This window comes from Sebastes umbrosus, chromosome 22, assembly GCF_015220745.1.
Source record: "Sebastes umbrosus isolate fSebUmb1 chromosome 22, fSebUmb1.pri, whole genome shotgun sequence".
Lineage (NCBI taxonomy): Eukaryota > Metazoa > Chordata > Actinopteri > Perciformes > Sebastidae > Sebastes > Sebastes umbrosus.
The window spans coordinates 15,892,361-15,914,165 of record NC_051290.1 but is presented as its reverse complement, the minus strand read 5'-3'; the positions used below and the strand labels follow the sequence as shown (position 1 = coordinate 15,914,165).

The following is a 21,805-nucleotide window of genomic DNA, read 5'->3' as shown; positions in this document are numbered from 1 at the left end:
ATTCTATTTGGCAATCATAAACGAAATCCCCGTGTTTAGTTAGTTGTTTCCTTTCTTGTCTGTCATTATTTTGTAGATCTAGTGGTTTTAAGGCTATAGAAGTTATCATAGGAACTTGTACAAGTCAAAACATGCTGGATGAGATTCCTACAGCAGGAAGTATTTAAGGTGTGGATTAGCTCCCCCATACAGCTGAAGGAAGGAAATATACACAAACAGAAATTAGCTGAAAGTTTACCAAACATCCTTCCTGCTCAGGTGTGTGGGAGGAGGATGTGTAATTATATATTGACAGATGATTCAGGTCATAAAAGGATTAATGTTGAGGGCAGATTGTAGCTGTTTTAAAGAGAGTTTTAAAAGTTTAGATAAGAGTGGAGTCACAAGATAAAGCTGAGGGGTCACAAGACAAAACATATTTCTGTTACATATAATTGTATTTGTTTTTTTGCTTTGCTTGCTTTTTGTCGAACAACTGGACGTTTTTACCTCTTAAAACTTTTTACAAATAGAACATCCAGAGAGGGGATAATCAATCCTTAGTGGAACCGCTCACCGCTTATTGACATAGGTCTAATGTAATAAGGACTCCAAGTTGACAATGGTTCAATTTAAGGGGTCATAAGGTTTTTAAATACTTAAAAATAGGTATAACTTTTGTACGTTCTTATTTGTTGTTATACATTCAATTCAAATACATTCAAGATGTGTAACCTATACGGCACGGAAACAAATGACCAGAAGGAATGCAAAAGATATCAGGAGTCTTTAATACAAAACTCTGACTCAGCACAACGCTCAAGACACAGAACTATTTCAGTTAATTTTACAAATAGTACACACTATGTGGAAGAATAACCAGACTTCATGGTTTGCAGTAACTCGGGCCAGAAGTTGACTCAGCCTGCCCCCTAGTGGCCACCTGGTTTAATCACATACTAAAAGTCTAATGCTTGAATGAAGATGGGTTATTTGGGGAAAATAAATTATCAGAGTATGCTTTTTCAACATATTTATTTTCCTTTTTTTTAGGTTGTTCTTGTTTGAAAGTAGCAGTACAAATAAACTTACTTTCCCAAGATATTTAAAAGAAGGGTGTGAAGGATTCACATTGTGACTATATACAATAATTGACATAAAAGGTCTTTATTTCTGCTGTAAAATTGTTATAAAACATCATGGTGAAGTTAATTGACTTGGGACCAAAACAGAGCACACGTAGGTAAAAGTGTAAAAGCTAACACGAAGGCCAGCCAGCGAGCTTTTACACTTTCCTGCCGTGTAACATCAATAAAAAAGCAGCACATTCATTAGACGATATAGCTCGGTTTGTGTGTATACTGTAGAAAGAGATACCATGAAAGCTCTAATAGTGCTTGAGCAGCCATGTTGGCGCAAGGCCTCCCGGCAGGTTAAAGTAGTTCCACCACCAGGGCTTCTCCGCTCTCTCCTCACGGTCTTGGCTCAAATCAGCCATCAGGGTGTAGCGCTCGTACTGGTTATAAGGGTCGAAGCGGTCGTAGGTGCCCATTGCCAGGATGGCGTCGTCCTCCTCTTGCGTGTCGAGCTCAAACGCAGCTTTCTGCAGCACAAAGTCCACCCGGCCTGCTGCCTGCATGCTACGAGGCAGATGGACTTTCTTCACGGCTTTGGTGTAGCCCGGGGCCGAGGCGCTGACGATGTGGATGCCAGGGGTGAGGAGGCGCCAGTAGTCTCCGTTTTGAGCTGGGCAGGAAGAAGGAGGCGGAGTGTTTGGGACTTTCATTTACATGCTTAAAGTTGAGTAGGACTGCGTTTGTTTTTTTTGAAAGGGCACTGCACCAATTTGACACTATATACTCATCACTGGGAAAGCCTGTGCTACAAAATGTGACAGACATGGGTGAATACCAGGCATGGAGGGTCTAGTGCAGCATTCATGTTAAATAGGATGGATGGTAGAAATGGGAAAGACTCCCATTTTTGAAACTTGCAAAGTGTTTGCCATTGGATATCTCTAAAACAGCTGCATGTTTACAGAGTTATGGAAGTGTGATACTAAATGGCGGGAGTGCCCCTTATCAGAACAAAATGTGTCATGTTGGCCACAACAACTTGGAAAATGTCCAAGGAAACAAATCTATTGTCATAGCTTTGGCTAATTCATCTGTGAAAAAAAATGGTGCATCATGTTAGCAGCTGATATTTATTACCTGTAGTAACGTCGTGCCGTATTCCTCCGACTGATATTCGTGCACCTTGGACCACATTTCCCTCCTCGTCTTTTACGAGTCCTTTGATACCTCGATGGGCCTGAGGAACATCATTTTAAAATGCAAGTTTACTATATTAAATAATGAGAGATCATCATCTACTCGTGGTTTTGTTAACATCTGTGCAGCCAAACTTAGGAATCCATCGATCTGACACGTTGGATTGGTGTCAGCGCCGACATTAGAAACTGTTTCTTAGTCCCTGTCATGAAAAAAAATCAGTGGTGACACATTTATCCAGCTGCTTCAGGCTGCTGAATCCCCCTCCACAATACTGCTTGTTAAGCAATATTTGCCAGCAGTTATTATTCTGTATTTCAATTCTCACAGCATAAAAGCCCCATTATTAGGAGCTCATGTTATTACATAGTAGCTCATAGCCTCCAAGTGTTTTTGAAAAAGATCCAATACATTGGTAATGGATCGATGCATCCCTAAGCCAAACACCACGATATCAACAAAAATAAGAAAACTGAAAAATGGAACATCGATCATGTTCTTACCGCTTCAATAAATGCGATTAAAGCCTCGTGGTTTTCATGCCAGCCGATAAACAGTTCCTCTTCAGCGGGGAATTTATCACAACCCAGCTCCACGGTTATCTCAAAACAGTTGGTGTGAAGATAGTTGAAGTCTTGCATGCCTGACAGAAGACAAAAAAAACCCGCTTTACCCAGAAACCTATGAGAAAGCGTGCTGACCTTTGCCCTACACCTCTCAGAGGTTCCTCCTCACCCGCTTCCCTGATCTTACAGCAACCTCTAGTGGCTTCATCGAACATTTCATTTCAGAGTCAGACATTAATAACGCTTGTTACTGAGGAATAATGTTCACTTTTTCAACTCACCACCTGCGATGCTGGCCCACTCGGCTCCATTAACGGTTCCTTTTTTACTGTGCCTACGAGCCGGTCCACACTGGGCGTTTTCATTGGACATCGTCTCATGGGCGTTTGCATATGTTCTTGCAAGAAGCTTGAATACCTACAGAACAAAAAACCTGAGGGTTATTTTTTCTCTTCTTTAAAGTTCTTTACAGATGATGAGAAGATACTAACATTAAGTTCTGAAATATGTCCAAGATTATTTGGATGTATGTCAAAGCCATATTCACTTTCATCGTATTTTAAGTTATTCATTTAAAGATTATCAAAGTTATGTCGTGTTATTCTTCCTTTATTTTGTGCAGTTTTGACTCGTGACGTGTTCCAAGGAGCCCATTCACCTTGTCGTCCGGTGTTGCGGAGAACATGTTGTGCTCCAGCGGGTGTTTGGACAGATCGTAGGGGTAGGACGCCACCAGGTCCCCGCCGTGGAAGTTAGCGGAGAGCACGAACGGGATGGAGCGGATCCATTTCATGACAGCGTAAGTCTCTGGTGCAACCTGGATTGCAGCATTAAGACTTATTCGGACCGAGAAATGAAACAAATCAGGTTTATTTAAAGTGGTAGAGCGGTTCCTCAGCTTATATAGCCCATTAGGCTATAAAAGATCATTCACTGACATCATGACATATATGGATAAGGATTCATACTGTACCTTACCAAACCAGTAATAGTCTGGGATTGGGATGTGGTCGGTGCGGTAGCCCTTCTGTCTGCGGCGGCCGTAAGCGACGGATGTCAGATCGGGGAAGTTTCTGTTCAGGTCAAGGTTTTGAGCGTTACTCCGGCCGATGTTCCAAGTATCATATCTGGGACCCTGAGGGAAGTTACAAATGTGTGTTTTAGAAAATTAGAAAAATATTATTCAATGATTTCAATGAATATCTGGATTAATTTCAACACTATCTCGCTTGCTGCTTGCGAATATTTACAACACTTACAAGACAACCATTTTTTTTTTCAATTAGTGAATTGTTTAGTCTATAAACTCTGAGAAAACTGAGAAAATATTGACAAGTTCCACATGATCTAGGGCTCCAGAGTGCGACCACTTTAGTCACACATGCGACCAAATATTTTTCATGTGTGACTAAACACTTTCATTGGTCGCGTCTGACATTTAGCAGGTCTGTCTCTGTGTGTGTATGTGTGAAACAACACCCTGATCTCCTCCTCGAGCAACCATAAAACATACCGGTAATTCAAAATGAAAAGAACTATTGATTGTTTTTTTCACCAAGAGAAATGCTGCGGTGCCCGTAAAACACCTGTCCCGCAGCCCTGATCGGCCAAGCCCAGACCCGACATCATCGGTGGAGGTAACTGCTCCACCACCACCTGTCTCCCCGGTCCACAGTAAGATGCCTAATCCTGATTAGAGGCGCCGGAATCATGTCACAAATGGGGAGGGCAAAAAGTGTGTGTGTGTGACACTGTGTACATTTAATAACACTACTACTACTAGTACTGCTACTCTTATACCAACATAAGTATGTAAACATGTGGATTGCACTGAAACCCGGCCTTGGGGCATTTTCACACAGTAGTACTGTGAGCATCAAAGCCTGGCGTGGGGTTTTACGCGTTTTCTCCATCTACTCTCGTTCGCCACGCGGGCCAGAGGCGTAAAGCAGAACCCCTTGGACTCCTTACTTACAGTGCTCTTTTGACCCAACATCTTTGGCGGTGATTGCCTCATCTGACTCCAAAACATTTATCTGCACCTTTATTCCTGTTTACAATCATTTTTACATAATGTGTTGAGAAATTACCAATGGGAATTGACAGAAAAGTAACGCTTAAAATGTATAATTGCGGCGCCAAAAGGGAGGGTGGAAAATTTTGGGTACACCTAAATGAAAAAGTTAGGCGCACCAGTGCAACCAATGTAAAAAGTTGGTCTGGAGCCCTGTGTTGTTTAACTGTAACAGTTAACAAGGATGAGTGGATCATTAGGATGTTAGGTTGGTTTTTCCAAATGTATTAAAAAAACAAACATGGCTCAAACTGCACAGCGATAAATGGATGTAACTGTGGAGAACTGACCTCCTCCTCATCATCATTGTAGTTATTGTCCTCGAGTCCAGAAACTGCCACCTCGTATCCGTCAGGGTTCATGGAGGGCAGGATGTGGATGCGGGTGGTGTTGATGAGAGTCTGGATGCGCTCGCTCCCCAGCAGATACTCTGAGCACATGTACTGAGCCAGGTAGATCAGCAGCTGGCGGCCCAGGACTTCATTTCCGTGCATGTTGCCGATGTACTTCACCTCTGGCTCGACTGCAGAGGGTCACATTTACAGGAACTGGTCTTAACTTCCTTCATAATGAAAAAGATTTACGCAGACTTTGACGAGTTTTACTCACGCAGTTCATGTTGGCCGGGGTTGTTGGAGAACTCGATCACGAGCAGCTCCCTGCCCTCCATGCTGCGGCCGATGCTGTAGGTTCTCGCGATGTCGGAGCATTGCTCCTCAGTTTTCTTCAAGATGCTGTTCATCTGAGCGTTGGAGTAAAAGGTGAACTTTATCGCGGTGGCGGGCTCCTCGGCAGGAAGAAATTCCATGCTGTCAACGGCCTCGGCATCCTGCTCCGCTGTAAAGAAAAACACAACATAGTCTTATCAGTTTTGATCAACGGATCTGACCGGGACCAGCCACGTTTGAGATCTATAAAAGCTGTCGACATTCTTGTGAGGCTGCCAGGCTATAAATAGAGCGTTTGAAGAGTCTGGTATGTACGGCAGAGACAAAAAAGAGAGTGTGGAAAGACGATATACAGTAAGACCAAAATGTGCTTATTTCAGCTGACGTGTTAAACTGGTAAACCGGCTGATGTCTGCCCTTATTTTTGTATTCACACTTAGCAGAAACCAATAAAACCACATGGAGCACATTAAACCTTCGTGCTGCCAGATTCAAATGACCTCGAAGACAACAACTGGTTTCAATGCAATGATTGGCACGCTGTAAAACTATTATTATAAGTATATAATTGTAGGTTCAGACGCACTTAATCTAAGATGTTAAGAAATGACAACATTTACATAAAGTGAGGCGAAATATTACACCCACTTTTCACCAAAGTGTCTTTTGTGTGTATTGTGTGTAGCATGCAAAGTTAGGTGCATACAGTACTGTAAAGGATTACTGTGTGAAGAAATTCAGGTCACATGATATCAAAACAGGAACAAGGACATCAGTTTGAAATTAATGTGAATATGGGAATAATCACAGGTCCAACCTGCTGCCAGACATCTGAACTAAATTCGACATGGCTGAAAAGGTTTTGCATTACAATAAAAATTGAAACACTAGCAGGTTAAGACAGAGTAGTTAATTTCATTGGTCGACTTTAAGACTCCGTGTACGAATTTTACTGTACAAAAACGCACAAATTATATGACTAAATGCTAAAATGAGTTCCTTCTGTCCTGCATAAGTTCCTGCTGTTCGCGCTCTCACATGGCTCACACATGATTTCTGCTGCAAAGGGCAGCAGTACCTTTTTTTTCTTCTTTAGAAACCAGTTTTGGACTTTACATTCGTTTTTTAAAGAAATACCGTCAGACAACGTTTGTTTTTCTGTGGTGCATTGAGGCGCCGTTTATACGGATAGGCTGCTAATAAACACATATGACAGTAGCCACGAGACCCAGTGTGAGTGAGGGTTTATGTGGAGAAATAAGGCGTTGCAGTGGGGAGTTTATTTTGAGGTGAGCCACATGAGCATGTGTGTACGAAACCAGATGCCAGATGCTCTACTGAAACTCAAAGGGCTTGTGTTTTCTCTTGCGGAAGAAGATACAAAGATAAAAAACTAAATATTAAATATTAAAGCTTCAGTAGGCAACAATTATTTTGGCATAATTGGGAAAAAATTCCATAATAACCTTTCAGGATATTGTAATTCAAGTGTTTTGAGAGACTTCTGCACCTCCTCATGGCTCTGTTTTCAGACTTTAAAAAATCTAGCCCGTGATTGGGAGACTTTGACCAATCACAGGTCATTTCAGAGAGAGAGCGTTCCTATTGGCTGTGCTCTCGCCATGTGGGCGGTGCTTGGTATTTCCTCAACAGATCTCAATACGGCTGCCGGGTCACAAACGTTCTCATTTTACAGCTAAACCGCGCACTACAAGATGTTTCTGGAAACATTTGAGGCGACAAATAGGCATTACAGTAACAGAACAAAACTAAGGTCACAATACCAATGATGTTAGTTCTCACCTCGGAGGTCCTCCAGCGGGTCATAACACCCCTCTTGTTCTCCGACGAAGAAGCGATCGCAGTCCAGGAAGTAGGGCCACGCCATCTCTATCGCGTCGAAAGCGTGGCTGCATCTTTTCTGCACCGTCTCGCAGGTGGTGCGGCAGGGCTTCAGCACCTTCCCCATCTCGCAGCGAGGCGCCAACACGGAGCAGCCCAGCATGCGGATCTCCGGGTTGCACTCTCCGCCGAGGAGAGACTCGACCACGCTCATGAGGAGGTACTCGGCGCCGGCCTCGGCGTCCTCGCGGGTCTTGTGGCCAAGGATGTTCGGGAACATGGTCTGAGTGTAGGACATGTCGTCGCAGTAGGACAGTAGCATATCTGTGCATTTGGCTGAGGTAGAAATGAGGAACATTTTAAAAGTAAACTTAGAAACATGAAAAAGTGTAGCTTTAACTTTATCAATCTCATTTCTAAGGGATCAAGACATGTATCTCCATCTGTCACACACTTAATGATGAGCCTCACTGTGCTGTCTTCAATCATCTTGCTCCAAATATTTCTATTATCTCTGGAAATTAGAATTTGAATATTTCATACTGCAATTGATCATCTAAAAATACACATGATGGTCTTTCTTATGGCTTTCGGGCCTGATTCCATTAAGACTACACCCAGTGAGACTTATGATCTCATCCTTTTTTTTTGTTGTTGTTAAAAACACTGACTCACAGGGATGTAACCGTAAAAACACTTGACCTGTCAGGGAGATTTAGAGCCTGATCATTCACCAGTGTGAAAAAGTATGCGCTCAAATGTCAAAGAAAAGCTCCAATTTATGGAGTTAAAGAGTCCAGAGAGATGATCAGCCGCTACAATATGAGACAAAAAAGCTAATGCAAGTAATCACTCACTCTTCCTCCAAGCTCCAAGAGTACTTACGTTTTTTTTTCTTCCACTTCCATTGGCTTGCACAGTCCTGCAAAGACACATCAGCAAGTCATAATAAAGCAGACACCAGATGGCAGAGTGGTCTCAAATGCAAATGCTTCAATGTGGCCTACAAAAATACCATGTTGTTTCTTCTGGTTATACTTCAGCAACTTTCTAAAATCTGTCTATAATAGTGTCATTTAGTCACTAGAAGTTCAACATATTATACAGGATTATGCATCATTAAGGTTGAAAAGCATGCTTTCATCTGGAAGTACCATTTGACAAGCTATAGGCCAACTAATCACTATCATTTTGTGTCTTTAAAAAAGTTACAAACAAGCATTTTTCATAAGATTTACTGCATGAAAGTCTAGATCTAGAAAACTACAGTCTGCACAGGAAAATATGTCCAACTCCTGCAGCTGCAGGTTCCAGATGCACGCATAATAATAATAATAATAAAATCATCATATAAAGTTACAAAAAATAACTTTACCTCTAAATCCTGGGTCACACCGTGGAGGAGCAGACGACACAAGGACCAACATCTGCAGCAGGATCAGCAGCATGATGCGCATTTTCCAGAGTTTATTCTATTCCGTTTCGATGTGGCACCTCTCACACACACACACACATACAGACAGTCTGCAGCAGCAGCCAGCCAGAGGGTGTGTGTGCGTCAATGTCCCAAAGTCTGCAGCACAAATTCCCCTTGAACTGCTCCCACTTTATTACACGTATTACGGTCAACTATCAAGTTACAGAGGAAGTGGCTCCGAGGTGAGGTAGGGACATTGTGAAATGAAAATAAGAACGACGGAGGTTTTGTTAAATTAAAAAAGGCAGCATGCAGACATATTTCTGATTTTTTTCCACACTTTTAAGTTTAGTTGTTGACTTTTTGCTCCAGAAGAATTTCTGACTCTGACTTAAAATGAATTAAAGTGTCCCCTTAGATATGTTCATTTAATATTCTCACCTGTCTTAATTGCATGGCTTAATTGGAGTGACGTCCTTCCTCCAATAGTCGCCCTCTTGAGTCACGTGACCTTGTTTGGCAAACAGGTCCTTAATTGGCGGGAGGGAAAATGATTGTCATTAAAGATGCCTGTTTGGGGCTGCTATATGAAGATAACATTATTCAATTCATATTAGCAATTTTGTTGCACCCATTTTATCTCTCTTTTGGCTACTTAGCTTAATTTTGAAAATTAGATGTATGTTAGTGTTAAAACCTATGACGGAGTAATATGGCCACATTGAGGAAAGAAATTAAATCAGAGATTTCGAGAATAAAGTCGTAATATTATGAGAATAAAGTCATACTTTTTTAAGAAAAAAAAACGTTGTAATATTATGAGATAAAGTCATACTATTTCAAGAAAAAGTCGTAATATTACAAGAATAAAGTCATAACTTAACGAGAAAAAAGTCGTAATATTAGGAGAATAAAGTCATAACTTTAGGGGAAAAAAGTCGTAATATTATGAGAATAAAGTCACAACTTCAGGAGAAAAAAGTCTTAATATTACGAGAATAAAGTCATAACCTTACGAGAAAAAAAGTCGTAATATTACGAGAATAAAGTCATAATTTAACGAGAAAAAAGTCGTAATATTATGAGAATAAAGTCATAACGTTACAAGAAAAAAGTTAGAATATTACGTGAATAAAGTCATAACTTAACAAGAAAAAAGTCGTAATATTACGAGAATAAAGTCATAACTTTAGGAGAAAAAAGTCGTAATATTAGGAGAATAAAGTCATAACTTTAGGGGAAAAAAGTCGTAATATTATGAGAATAAAGTCACAACTTCAGGAGAAAAAAGTCTTAATATTACGAGAATAAAGTCATAACCTTACGAGAAAAAAAGTCGTAATATTACGAGAATAAAGTCATAACTTATCGAGAAAAAAAGTCGTAATATTACGAGAATAAAGTCATAATTTAACGAGAAAAAAGTCGTAATATTATGAGAATAAAGTCATAACGTTACAAGAAAAAAGTTATAATATTACGTGAATAAAGTCATAACTTAACGAGAAAAAAGTCGTTATATTACGAGAATAAAGTCATAACTTTAGGAGAAAAAAAGTCGTAATATTACGAGAATAAAGTCATAACTTTAGGAGAAAAAAAGTCGTAATATTACGAGAATAAAGTCATAACTTTACGAGAAAAAAGTTGTAATATTACGAGAATAAAGTCATAACGTTACAAGAAAAAAGTTGTAATATTACGAGAATAAAGTCATAACTTTAGGAGGAAAAAAGTAATTTCCTCCTCCACAAAAGAGGCAATTTCCCCCAGGTCCGTTTGGTTCTTTCTTCGGAATAAACACAGTTTCTTGCACAATCTTTTTCACACAGGCGGCACGTTGCTCTATTTCCCCTCTAAAATAACACGTAAAATTACAACTTTACAATGACTTTATTCTAATAATACTACTATTTTTCTCGTAAACTTCTGACTTTATTCTCGTAATATTATGACTTTATTCTCGAAATCTAAGATTTATTTATTTTCCTCAATGTGGCCCTAATACTCCGACGTAACATAGCATATCAAATGCAGTATGCCATAAATACCAGGATGTCTTATTACATCTGGTCGCATTTATTCAAGCCAACATGCGTTTCTGGCTATTCTGAACCACAATCCTCTGAACACCAGATATATGAGTAAGAGGGTCAAAGTTCATGGCGCAAAGTAGTATGTCACAATTGTATGCATACTGCATGCAACAATACGTGGGCTACTTTGTAAGGGCAGCTTCAATATGTAAAAGTAAAATGAAAAAGTATGCAATTTGGAGCATAATCTAAGTCTGGATTCTTTTTGGGTCAAGCTTTTGCCATTAAACTCCATCTTAGAGACAGAAAATCAACATTTAAGCAAAATGGAGGAAGCTTGGGTGCAGCTGAGGGGGTGGAAGCTGCAGCCATAATCCCACTAGCTCTGATAGGCTACCTGGCAATCAAGCAAACAAGCCTTAAAATTAAACACAATAGAACAATGAATCTAAAAAATTACCACCAACATAGTCGTGAAACAGAACAAAACCTTTGATTGTCTCAAAAGAACACTTAATTTGCTTCAAGACTCAGCCGAGGTGATTGCCACCTGACCTGATTTCTAAACTTCACCGTCGAGTGAACCGCTCTACATCCTAATTTGATGTGCCGGGAGACAATTATTCACACACACAGAGAACATTTTGTCATGCTACCTACATAGGGCATCATTACATTGAGCTTGTTTTACCCATTCAACTAATTATAGGGTCTTCTCTCCTTCAAGCTAAGCTGATCTGAATTAGCATAATGGGAAGCATGATTATTCATCACGCAGACAGGCGGGCGGGCGCAGGACCCCTGGGTTCAACACTGGATAGAGCGTCTCGATAGCGAGCTCGGCCCTCTGGCTGTAATGAGTGGAGTGAGTCGAGGGTGGTGCCAGCAAGAAATACTACTGTATCCTAAATCAGGAATATGAATTAGATCCTTAACATGGTGATTTATTGTGCACGTTATTACGTGAACGGCAATATATACTTGAGAATATACTTTGAAGAGTTGGTTGACACTCTTTAAACTCACTCAGTTGACTCAGTTGTTGTCCTTTTAAACTTCAGCAGCCGTGACACATTTTTCTATGCATACATTTTCCATTTGAGCAGTTTTAATCACCACTTTCTCCTTTAGCACTTTCTGATGATTGGGGTTAATTAGATGATTTGTTAATGTAGCCATAACCCCGGCTTCGGTACGACCTTGAGCTGCTTTTAGCGTGAACTGCTCAAATTAAGAGGTGCCGGTGGTTGAGTTAGCCACAAAACAATGGAGATTCCTCCACTTAACATGCTGCAAATAATTACCGTTGGTCTGTTTCCATGCATCAAATTAAGTCTGAGTCAGAATAAATCAGAATCAGTAATTGGCAAAAATGATCTTTGACCCGTCTCTTTAATTACACTTGGCAATAATGCTGCTGCAGAGACATTTACACCATATATCATCTATGATATAATGAGGGCCACGAGGCAGATGGATATGGAACAATGCGATGCAGAAACAGACGACTAGCTGGTGGTGAACAAGGAACCAAAAGAGCTTTTATTTGAGAAAAACAAATTATGTTTCCTTTCATGTGTACCTGTATCCATCAATCAAATATTCAATAGATCATTTCCCCATTATCCTCATCTATCGTTTGATTAAAAGCCCTATTTGTCATTTAGTGTCCAAGACTTTTATCCGTACTGCTTGAATTTGATTTACAAACTTACAAGGGCATTATCTAAATTCAATAACATTAATGTGAAAACATTAATATTTCTAATAGCTTTATAATTGACAGCTTTTATTGCACATATTCCACTAATAGCTAATCACACTGCCAAAGAACAGCAAGTGGCTTACAGGAGGAAAAATACATGTGCATGAAGTACGTCCAAAGAAACAGATTTTTTTTAATAATAATAAAGCTATTCTGGTTAAAGTATAGAACCGCTGAAAAAGTCACATATTCAAATCTGGCACAAACACAAAACAGTGTGTTTAAAGCACTTTGAAAGCGTTCCTATGCTACATCACATTGCTTCCCTTTTTATCTAGACAAAAAAAGTTGTTCCTGTACAGTGCAAAATATATAATAACATCATGTAAATATCCATAGAAACGCATTTCAGTCAAAAGTGGGCTATCTCTAGTACATTCAGTTACAAACTCACACTTAAAGGAACAGTGTGTAGCATTTTGGGGAATCTATTGGCAATATATAATATTAATAAGTATGTTTTCTGTAGCGTATAATCACCTGAAAATATGAATCGGTGTGTTTTCGTTAGCTTAAAATGAGCCGTTTATATCTACATACGGAGCGAGTCCTCTTCAAGGAGCCGGCCGCCATGTTTCTACAGTAGCCCAGAACAGACAAACCAAACACTGGTTCTAGAGAGGGCCATTCGTGTATTCACGTTTCAAGTTCTCCTACACGCCTGGCACACGGGAGAAGTTTCACCTGGTTGCAATCTGCAACCTCACCGCTAGATGCCGCCAAATCCTACACACTGCACCTTTAAAAGGATAAGTCTGGTGATGTTCTATGTTGTCAACAAATCCCATGACGAGACCAAAACCAATAATGAATTGATCCTGCTAACAAGTGTTGTCTGTGTAGTCAGTGATCACATTATCTCTGCCTCCTGGCCTTGTTTAATTCACGAGAGAGTTGGATTTAATTAAATGGAACACGCAACAAAAGAGAGATGCTTTGCAGACTAAGTGGTGTAGTAACTTGGAGCATGGTAAAACGGACATTACAGTACACCTGGCATTCAAATTTGCTTACTTAGTTGGGGTGGTCTTTATTAAAAACACATCAATGAGCCACACTGTTGCACTGGGTGACATGTTTCTTCATTACCATGAACCAGGGCACTGTAGTTTCTTTTTGATCAAACAAACATCCCAGCACTGCTGCCATAAATACCCATCAATGCGCCAAACGTGTATTAATCCACATGTGAAAATAGTCCCAAAAAAGGCACAATTTTCTCCTGTTTGAGTAACATTTGCTAAAAACTACAGTGCCCATGGGGCATTATGTTTTCAGGTTGTACGTCCGTCCAGTCCATTCTCGTGAGCGTGATATCTCAGGAACGACAAGAAGGAATTTCATCAAATTTGGCACAAACATCCACTTGGACTCAAGGATGAACTGATTCAATTTTGGTGATCAGAGGTCAAAGGTCAAGGTCAATGTGACCTCACGTCCCTCCCATTCTCATGAACGCGATATCTCAGGAAAGCCTGCAGGGAATTTCTTCAAATTTGACACAAACGTCCACTTGGACTCAAGAATGAACTAATTTGATTTTGGTGGTCAAAGGTTAAAGGTCACTGTGACCTCACAAAACATGTTTTTGGCCATAACTCAAGAATTCATTATGATAATTTCACACAAATGTTATGGGCTAAAATTATGACATTTTGAACGGACATGGATGTAAACTGCAACTTGACTGGTTGGAGGAGGCAAAATTATGGCAATATGTAAAAAACAAAATCTTGTTGATACACATTGTTGATTTTGGTCTTCTCATCGTACTCGTTGACAATAACAAAAATATAGAACACCACCTGTCTTATCTTTTAATATCATGGTGTAAATGTTATTTGCCTTTGGCTCCTGTAACTATAGTAGCTCTGAGAGAATTAGACAAAGTGCATCAATATTCAGTGACTGACAAAGTAGTCTAACAAGGTCAATACAGAACATGGCAATAATGTGCAGCAAGTTGAGTCTCCACACCTTAAAAGTACATTAATCCAGAAGCAGGAGCAACAATGTCTCTCCTTCTTTTCACATCGTCGCTCCAGCACCTATCGACCATCAGCTTTTAGCTCTGTCGCTGCATTTCGTGGCAGAGGAAAAGGTCACGACATGTGGATTTGCCGAAATCATTACAAAGTGGTCGGTACAGTACAAAAGGCCACTTTATACATGTCGCTCAGAGAGAAGAGGGGGCCGGCGTCCAGCTGTGTGGTCCCTCAGTTTGAGATTAATCTGAACCCAGGACTTATTCGATAAAATTGATTTGTCTGATCCATGTGTGCATCTGCGTGGTCGTGTGTGTTTTGCCGTCGCCGATGAATCACAGATCTCCTGTTTACCGATACTGTCTGAGGCCAACGTCTCCACCTCGTCCCCGTCGCTCCCTGTCCGTCTTCTCCTTCACCCCTTCATCCTCCCCCTCATTACTGTCTTCTCGTTTTCCTCCACCCACTATCTTTCTTATTTTTGCTCTCTCTTCGCCCCCCACCCACAATCTGTTCCCTTCATAACAATATCCTGTCCGCTCTGTCTCATTCTTTTCCTCCTCCCACCTCCTTCCAAGAGGCAACCTTTATTTTTGGCCCGTGGTGTGTATCTGCCCATGTCCGCGCGTTTGCCATTAGCTGATCCTCTGGAGACAGTAGTCGTTCTCCGTGTCTAAAGAGCTGTTATGGCCAGACGAGGGGTATAGGTCACGGCGGAGGAGCCTGTTGACGACAGTAACCAGGACTTTCTTGTACTGCTGACGTAGGAGGGAGTAGGCAAAGGGGTCGGATGCAGCCTTGCTGTATGTTAGGCACTTACTGATGATTCCCCAGTGGCGGTTGATGTCCACGAAGGGTAGAAGCTCGGCCAACCTGAAAGGGAGGCAGCAGAAACATAAATGAGCAAAGTACGTCAGAGATCTTTTTTTTCTATATGTTCATGTTGTTAGATGATTAGGTAAGACCTAACCTATAGAGACTTTAACACATTAGGAAATTATAAGGGGAGGTCAAAAAGGGGGGCGGTGCTTAAGTGCTTTTTTTTTAGAAGGGAGGGTAGTCTGAAATCTTTCCGAATTTAATTTGTTCCTTTGAGCTGCACAAAGTTGTCGCATGTGCCTTCATTCAGTCAATGACAGTGGTAATAATTGTTCAGGCATATTTGGTAAACAGTAAGAAAATATCGAAAATATCGAGTATCACGATATTATGTTTCGTGATTCTGTAACGATTCTCAAAAACACAGTATACATTTTTTTAGCGACTTTTTTTTACTCCGATTTTAAGCACATGGCGGTGTGTTATTTATACTATGGCTTTTTTCCTCAAATTAGATTTTAAAAAATTGCAATATATTGCCCTGCTTACAGTATCGCAATATATTGAATGGTAACCCCTGTATCATGATATGTATCGTATCGCCAGATTCTTGCCAATACACAGCCATACACTATTCTATGTTCACCATCATTACTTATGTGCAATTTTATGCATTCATGTGGATATTGTGTGCTACACTAACATGAGTTTTTAAAATGGATTTTAAACTATTTTAAATTTTTAACGCCCCTTAAGTTTTTACAATTAAACAAATGTTATGGAAGATTCAAAATGCCAACTTAAAAACAAATTTAAAAAAATTGAAATACAACACACATTCTAATATGTAGGCTATTTCCTTTCGTTGTGTACATTTATGTCATAATTAAACATAACATAACTATAAGTATTGAGCTTTTGTCTTTAATAACTGAATTAATTGTTTTTCATAGTGACGGGAATTTTCTGTTCACAATACAGAAAAAAGTGAAGAGGCATATTGCATTTCAATGCAGACAGCTCAAACCTGCCAGTATTACATGTAAAGCACTACAGTATATCATTAGTTTTCATGAGGAGGTGCAGGGGAGCTTTTTCTTTTTTTGAAATGGCATTTTAAATCTTCCATAGAGTATACATAAAAAGGAAATATATATAACAATGTGTATTGTATTTTACTTTATTTCTTTGTTTGATTTGTTTTATGTGCACATTTCAGTATTATACCAATTCAACGCTGTTTTATACTATATACAGTATAATGTTATATAATGTACTGTTTTTATGTCAAGGGGAAGATCCATTGAATTTTTAATACCACTGGAGAGAGCTTTGGCTTTTTAAAAATTTAACCATAAGGTTCATAATAATATACGTACAGTACCTTATGTTCAGCCAATTAAGGTAACGTTACAAAACAAAAATAGCAATATTATCACTTTTACCTTCAGTAAATGTGTATAAATGCTAATTTAAATGCACAACAGATCCAGGAATTATCGTAATTCGATTTTTCACCAGTTACTCCAGTGGGTATAGGGGTCAGGGAGTTATACTCCAATATCTCAGACGCTTTTTCCCCCTCAGTGTGTCCTCCCTCTTCCCACCCATATGTGCATGCACCACAACTGTCAAAGAAGAGATGGATCGTCGGCACCACATCTGGCTGACAACTGGTTTGTGGGCCTCGGAAGGATTTCCTCTTTTCTCTGGGAGCCACTGTTTGTTGTCTGTACTGTACTGTATTGTATTGTGTGTGTGTTTCAGTGGAAGCAGCATGGCAAGCCACCTGTTTACAGGACAATGATGGAGGTGACTAATGAGCCGTCTCATGGTTCAGAGAGACTATAATGTGACTCCCAAGTGTTGAATTGTGTCTAATGTGATCTGAGGGTGTGACAGATGTGCATCTTCTAGGACAACAACTGTAATGGGTCTGGATGCAGAGATGAGGGTTGCATATTTATATTTGTTATAAGTGGGGTCTTTTTTAAATTGTTGAGCAGGAGTTTTTGCAGTAAATGAAATGATCAACTTACCTTGTGATAACATAAGGAGCAAAGCAGATGATGAACGAGCCGATGAAGATGCTGATCTTCTTTGTGGCTCTCTGCTTTCTCCTCTTTTGCTCTGCTAAACATCTTTGTTTCACGCTGAAAACACAGCAAAAGCAGAACAGATCCATGAATTATTGTAATTAGATGTTTTGGTTTCACCAGGACTCTAACCACTGGCACTTACTTTACACTATATACCACTTTATAGACTGCACATATTACATTTATTTATTGCACATACTACATTTATTTATTGACGGATTGCACACACTATGTTCACCCATTCACTCTGTATCTTTTATATCTCTATTATTGTTTTTATCATTTTTGTATACCTTTACCTCTCCTGTGTTTCACTCTGTTTGCTGATGTTGCTGCTTTGACACCTGAATTTCCCTCTGGGGATTAATAAAGGTTCATCTTATCTTATCTTATCTTATCTTATCTTATCTTACTCCAGTGGGTATAGAGGTCAGGGGGGTTATACTCCAATATCTCAGACACTTTTCCCCCTTTGTTAATGTGTCCTCCCTCTTATGTGCATGCACCACAAATGACGTATGAGCCGATGAAGATGCTGATCTTCTTTGTGGCTCTCGGCTTTCTCTTCTCTTGCTTTGCTAAACATCTTTGTTTCACGCTAAAAAATAGCAAATGCAGAACAGATCCATGAATTATTGTAATTAGATGTTTTTGGTTTCACCAGTTACTCCAGTGGGTATAGAGGTCAGGGAGGTTATACTCTAATATCTCAGATACTTTTCCCCCTTGTTAATGTGTCCTCCTCCTCTTCCCCCTTGGCCATATGTGCATGCACCACAAATGACACAAAAAGACTTTCAGATTATAAATGCATGAAGAAAACACATAAATAAGAAATGCATTATAGGGTGAATTATACCTTGGATGAATGTCGACCAGCAGGAAAAGAGTCTGCATGGTGATAATATCAATCCTCTTGCAGTGGAACCTGGCCACTTTGAGCACCTTCAGGTAGGTGAAGCACAAGGTGAGCAGAGAGAGCATGAAGCTGGTGCTGTGGAACACCACGGTGAACACGGTGAACCTAATCCGGTCTCCTGCCTCCCCGCTCGGCTGCAGTGTGCAGGACGCGTACACCTGGCTGTAGTCCACCCAGGAGAAGAGCAGCGCCGTCAGCGAGAAGGTGAAGGAGTGGAGCCACGAGTAGCACACCATGATCAGCGCGTCCTTGTAGCGCATCTTGGTGGAGTAGCTGAGAGGGAAAACCACAGCGATCCAGCGGTCGATGCTCAGAGCAGCCATACTCAACATGGTGTTGGCTGTCAGGAAGGTCTCCAGGAAGCTCACCGTGTGGCACACGCAGTCCGCAAAGGGCTGCTGGTCTCTGATGATCCCAAACAGAGTGGCCGGCATGTTCAGGACGGTGATGAGGATGTTGCAGAAGGACAAGTTCATGGTGAAGACGCCGGGCACCTGTCTGCGGATCTCGGTGCTGTGGATGAAGCATAGCAGCACCAACAAGTTGGACAACAAGGAGACGATTGCGACCACGATGATGAACAGAGCGAAGATGGTTTCAGCAAAGTCCATGTCTCACTTCAGAGAGGATGACAAGCCTGTTGTTGGTCATAAAAAGCACTTATAATCAACCATGGTCGCTCATCTCACCTCCTGATGCAGTTTCACACACAAAAAATGATCAATTAAAATCCTCCTGCTGCAGTTTCAACCCCAAAATGATGTTTCAATTAAAATCCTCCATGCGTCCGTGCGCTTCTCCAACTTCCACGAGCGCTGTCCAGCGTGCTGATCCTCACCATCACCATCACCATCATCTCTCTCTCTCTCTCTCTCTCTTCTCAAACTTGCCGATTATTTCCCATTAACATCCGACAGGTGCAGAGCTTTAAAGTGCTGCAGGCGACCCACTCATCATCACACAGATCTGGATGTGGACTGAGGAGGACCAGCATGCCTACACTGTAAAAAAAAAAGAGATTTTACATTTTTTGTCTGTATTTCAAAATGACAGAATTTTTTTTTAAAAATTACATATTTCATTTGTGATTTATGTGTAAATGGTCTTGGATTCACAATATTTTTTTGTAATCACAATCACAAGTATAATTAATATTTTTAGATGTTTATGACTATTTTAACAATTAATTTATGTTAGAAGAAAAAGATTTCATGGAATTCTAAAAAAAAAAATTCTGAGAGTTAATGTAAATTTTGACATTTGCAACGTAAAATTACATGTTTCATTTGTGATTTATAGGTAAATGGTCTTAGATTTACGGTGTATTACTCTATTCTAACAATAAATATATGTTAAAAGTAAAATATTTCTTGTAAAATTACAGTAATAAAGGCTAATTATATAAAGATAATTACTTTTTTTTACAGTTTATTTATGTTAATTAACGGACGGTATTTTTCCGGTTTTTAACAGACATTTTCTGGCGCCCCTGCTCCCGGAAAGTTTCCGTTATTTTACACTTTTTTTTTTTTTTTTTACAGTGTACTGAAATGAATGATCTCTTTTACATAATCACGTGAAGAATCACACACACACCCAGAGACACGCGCACGGGAACAGCTTGTCCTAGTAAGTCACAAAACATCCAAACTCACATTTTCTTCTTTCCTACATATTTGGAGAACTTCTAGTGATTTTGCTCAGCTGTTTGGTTTCTGCGCGCAAACTGTGCGCGTAAAATACAAATCAATCAGTTTCTTGCAAAATCAATGTTGGATCTGGAGGCAAAAAGAAGAGTGCGCAGAGAAATCCAGTGATGTGCTCCTCCTGGATTATTGGAGATACGCGTCTGTCTGTCTGTCTGTGACCAAATGGCACCAGGTGCACACGCGCAAAGGAGAGAGGCACGCGGGGGCAAATAGATCCTTTTTCCTGAAGTGAATTATTTATAGCCACCGTGTGGTTACTGTAGATTCACTGTGCACGATCATAATTTGTGTCTGGTAAGCAAAAAAATAAACAAGATTGATGTTGGTAAACTATGACCTCAAATCACAGTTTTGTTTTTTTTCATCTTTGGGGCAATTTGATTTTGTGGTTATGAAGACTGGAATGTGAATTACAGACAACAGAAATATATTACTAATAAGGAAACTTAGACAGATAATAATGCACTATATTCACTTTTAACAGTCTCTTCTGCACTATATTCACTTTTGAAAGTTTTCTTCATCTCCTTGTATTTTTATATCTGGTATATTTTTTTTGTACTTTGTACTTTGCACTACTAACTTTTTTACTGCCTTTTTACTTACATGTTTTGCACTATGAAACTGTGAGGCTGGAAACTAGAATTTCCCTCGGGATCAATAAAGTTATTATCTATCTATCTATCTATCTATCTATCTATCTATGTATGTATCTATGTCTTATGTTGTATTCTACTTCAATTTCTCCACTGGGAAGGACACTGAACGGTGCCACTGCCAACCAAATCTCCTTTAATCAAGCAACTCATCAATCAATAAAACAAAACAAAAAAATCACATCGCAACAGTCAATCCCCTCTACCCCTGCATGGAAAGTTTGTTTTTAAAGGTGCTCATAAAGAGAAAATGTGAGTGCAAAGTCTTTCACATCTACTATTTCATCTTCTGAAATAGGGGTGTCGCGATATACTGGTATTGACTATAACCCTGATATTTAAAAAATTAAATATTGATATCATGTTAATAATATAATAATTCATGTAATACATGTAACACAATAAACAAAGATAAAGATTAATTTGACTGATTAGCATTAGCATCATTAATTATATATATACATATATATTTTTTTTTTTTCTTCAAATTTTCTATAGATATCACAATAACATTGTTATCGTGAATTCTTTTGGCCATGATAATCGTGTAGGGAAAATCTGATATCGTGACAGCCCTATTCTGAAATATGACGTCTGCTGAGTTTCAGTGTCGAGATATCGAACAATAGACATAATTTCTTGGCATCAGATATACCAGCCATAATTTACATAAGTTTGCAAAACCCACTTTTATTTCTGATTTAGCAGAAAGTAGACCCCCCCCCACACAGATATTGAACCCCATTCGACTATTTTCAGGCTATTAAATAGGCGTTATCAGTCACATCATAGATGTGGGTCAGTAGGGGCCTACTATGTTGTAAAAGTGCAACACGTTCTTACATGTAAAACTGCATGGAACGTTACGTTTTGAACAGAAACAAAATTACTTTTTTAGGTTTACGCAACAAAAACACTTGGTTAAGTTTATGGAAAAACATCGCGTTATGGCTTAAAATAACTACATGTATGTTTCAAAAGTGAAAGCGAAACTTAAG

The 21,805-nt window shown here is 39.7% G+C and overlaps 2 protein-coding genes across 3 annotated transcripts; both read right to left on the bottom strand.

Annotated features, from left to right (window-relative positions):
* Window positions 1–747: 747 nt before the first annotated feature.
* Window positions 748–9,202, bottom strand: LOC119481665 (carboxypeptidase Z-like). 2 transcript variants are annotated; one of them, XM_037758794.1, is made up of 11 exons: window positions 8,778–9,202; window positions 8,294–8,324; window positions 7,364–7,740; window positions 5,502–5,729; window positions 5,183–5,415; window positions 3,792–3,953; window positions 3,477–3,635; window positions 3,100–3,235; window positions 2,756–2,895; window positions 2,193–2,292; window positions 748–1,725 (listed from the first exon to the last, which is right to left on the bottom strand). In XM_037758794.1, the coding sequence occupies exons 1-11, from the start codon at window positions 8,857–8,859 to the stop codon at window positions 1,367–1,369; spliced, it is 2,007 nt and encodes a 668-aa protein (XP_037614722.1). In that variant the 5' UTR covers window positions 8,860–9,202; the 3' UTR covers window positions 748–1,366. The 2 variants fall into 2 exon arrangements, with proteins under 2 accessions (XP_037614722.1, XP_037614721.1); XM_037758793.1 differs by having other exon boundaries at window positions 7,364–7,738; window positions 8,288–8,324; window positions 8,778–9,197.
* Window positions 9,203–14,147: 4,945 nt separating this feature from the next.
* Window positions 14,148–19,404, bottom strand: gpr78b (G protein-coupled receptor 78b). Its single transcript, XM_037758827.1, has 3 exons — window positions 18,383–19,404; window positions 17,464–17,577; window positions 14,148–15,478 (listed from the first exon to the last, which is right to left on the bottom strand). The coding sequence occupies exons 1-3, from the start codon at window positions 19,051–19,053 to the stop codon at window positions 15,241–15,243; spliced, it is 1,023 nt and encodes a 340-aa protein (XP_037614755.1). The 5' UTR covers window positions 19,054–19,404; the 3' UTR covers window positions 14,148–15,240.
* Window positions 19,405–21,805: the final 2,401 nt, after the last annotated feature.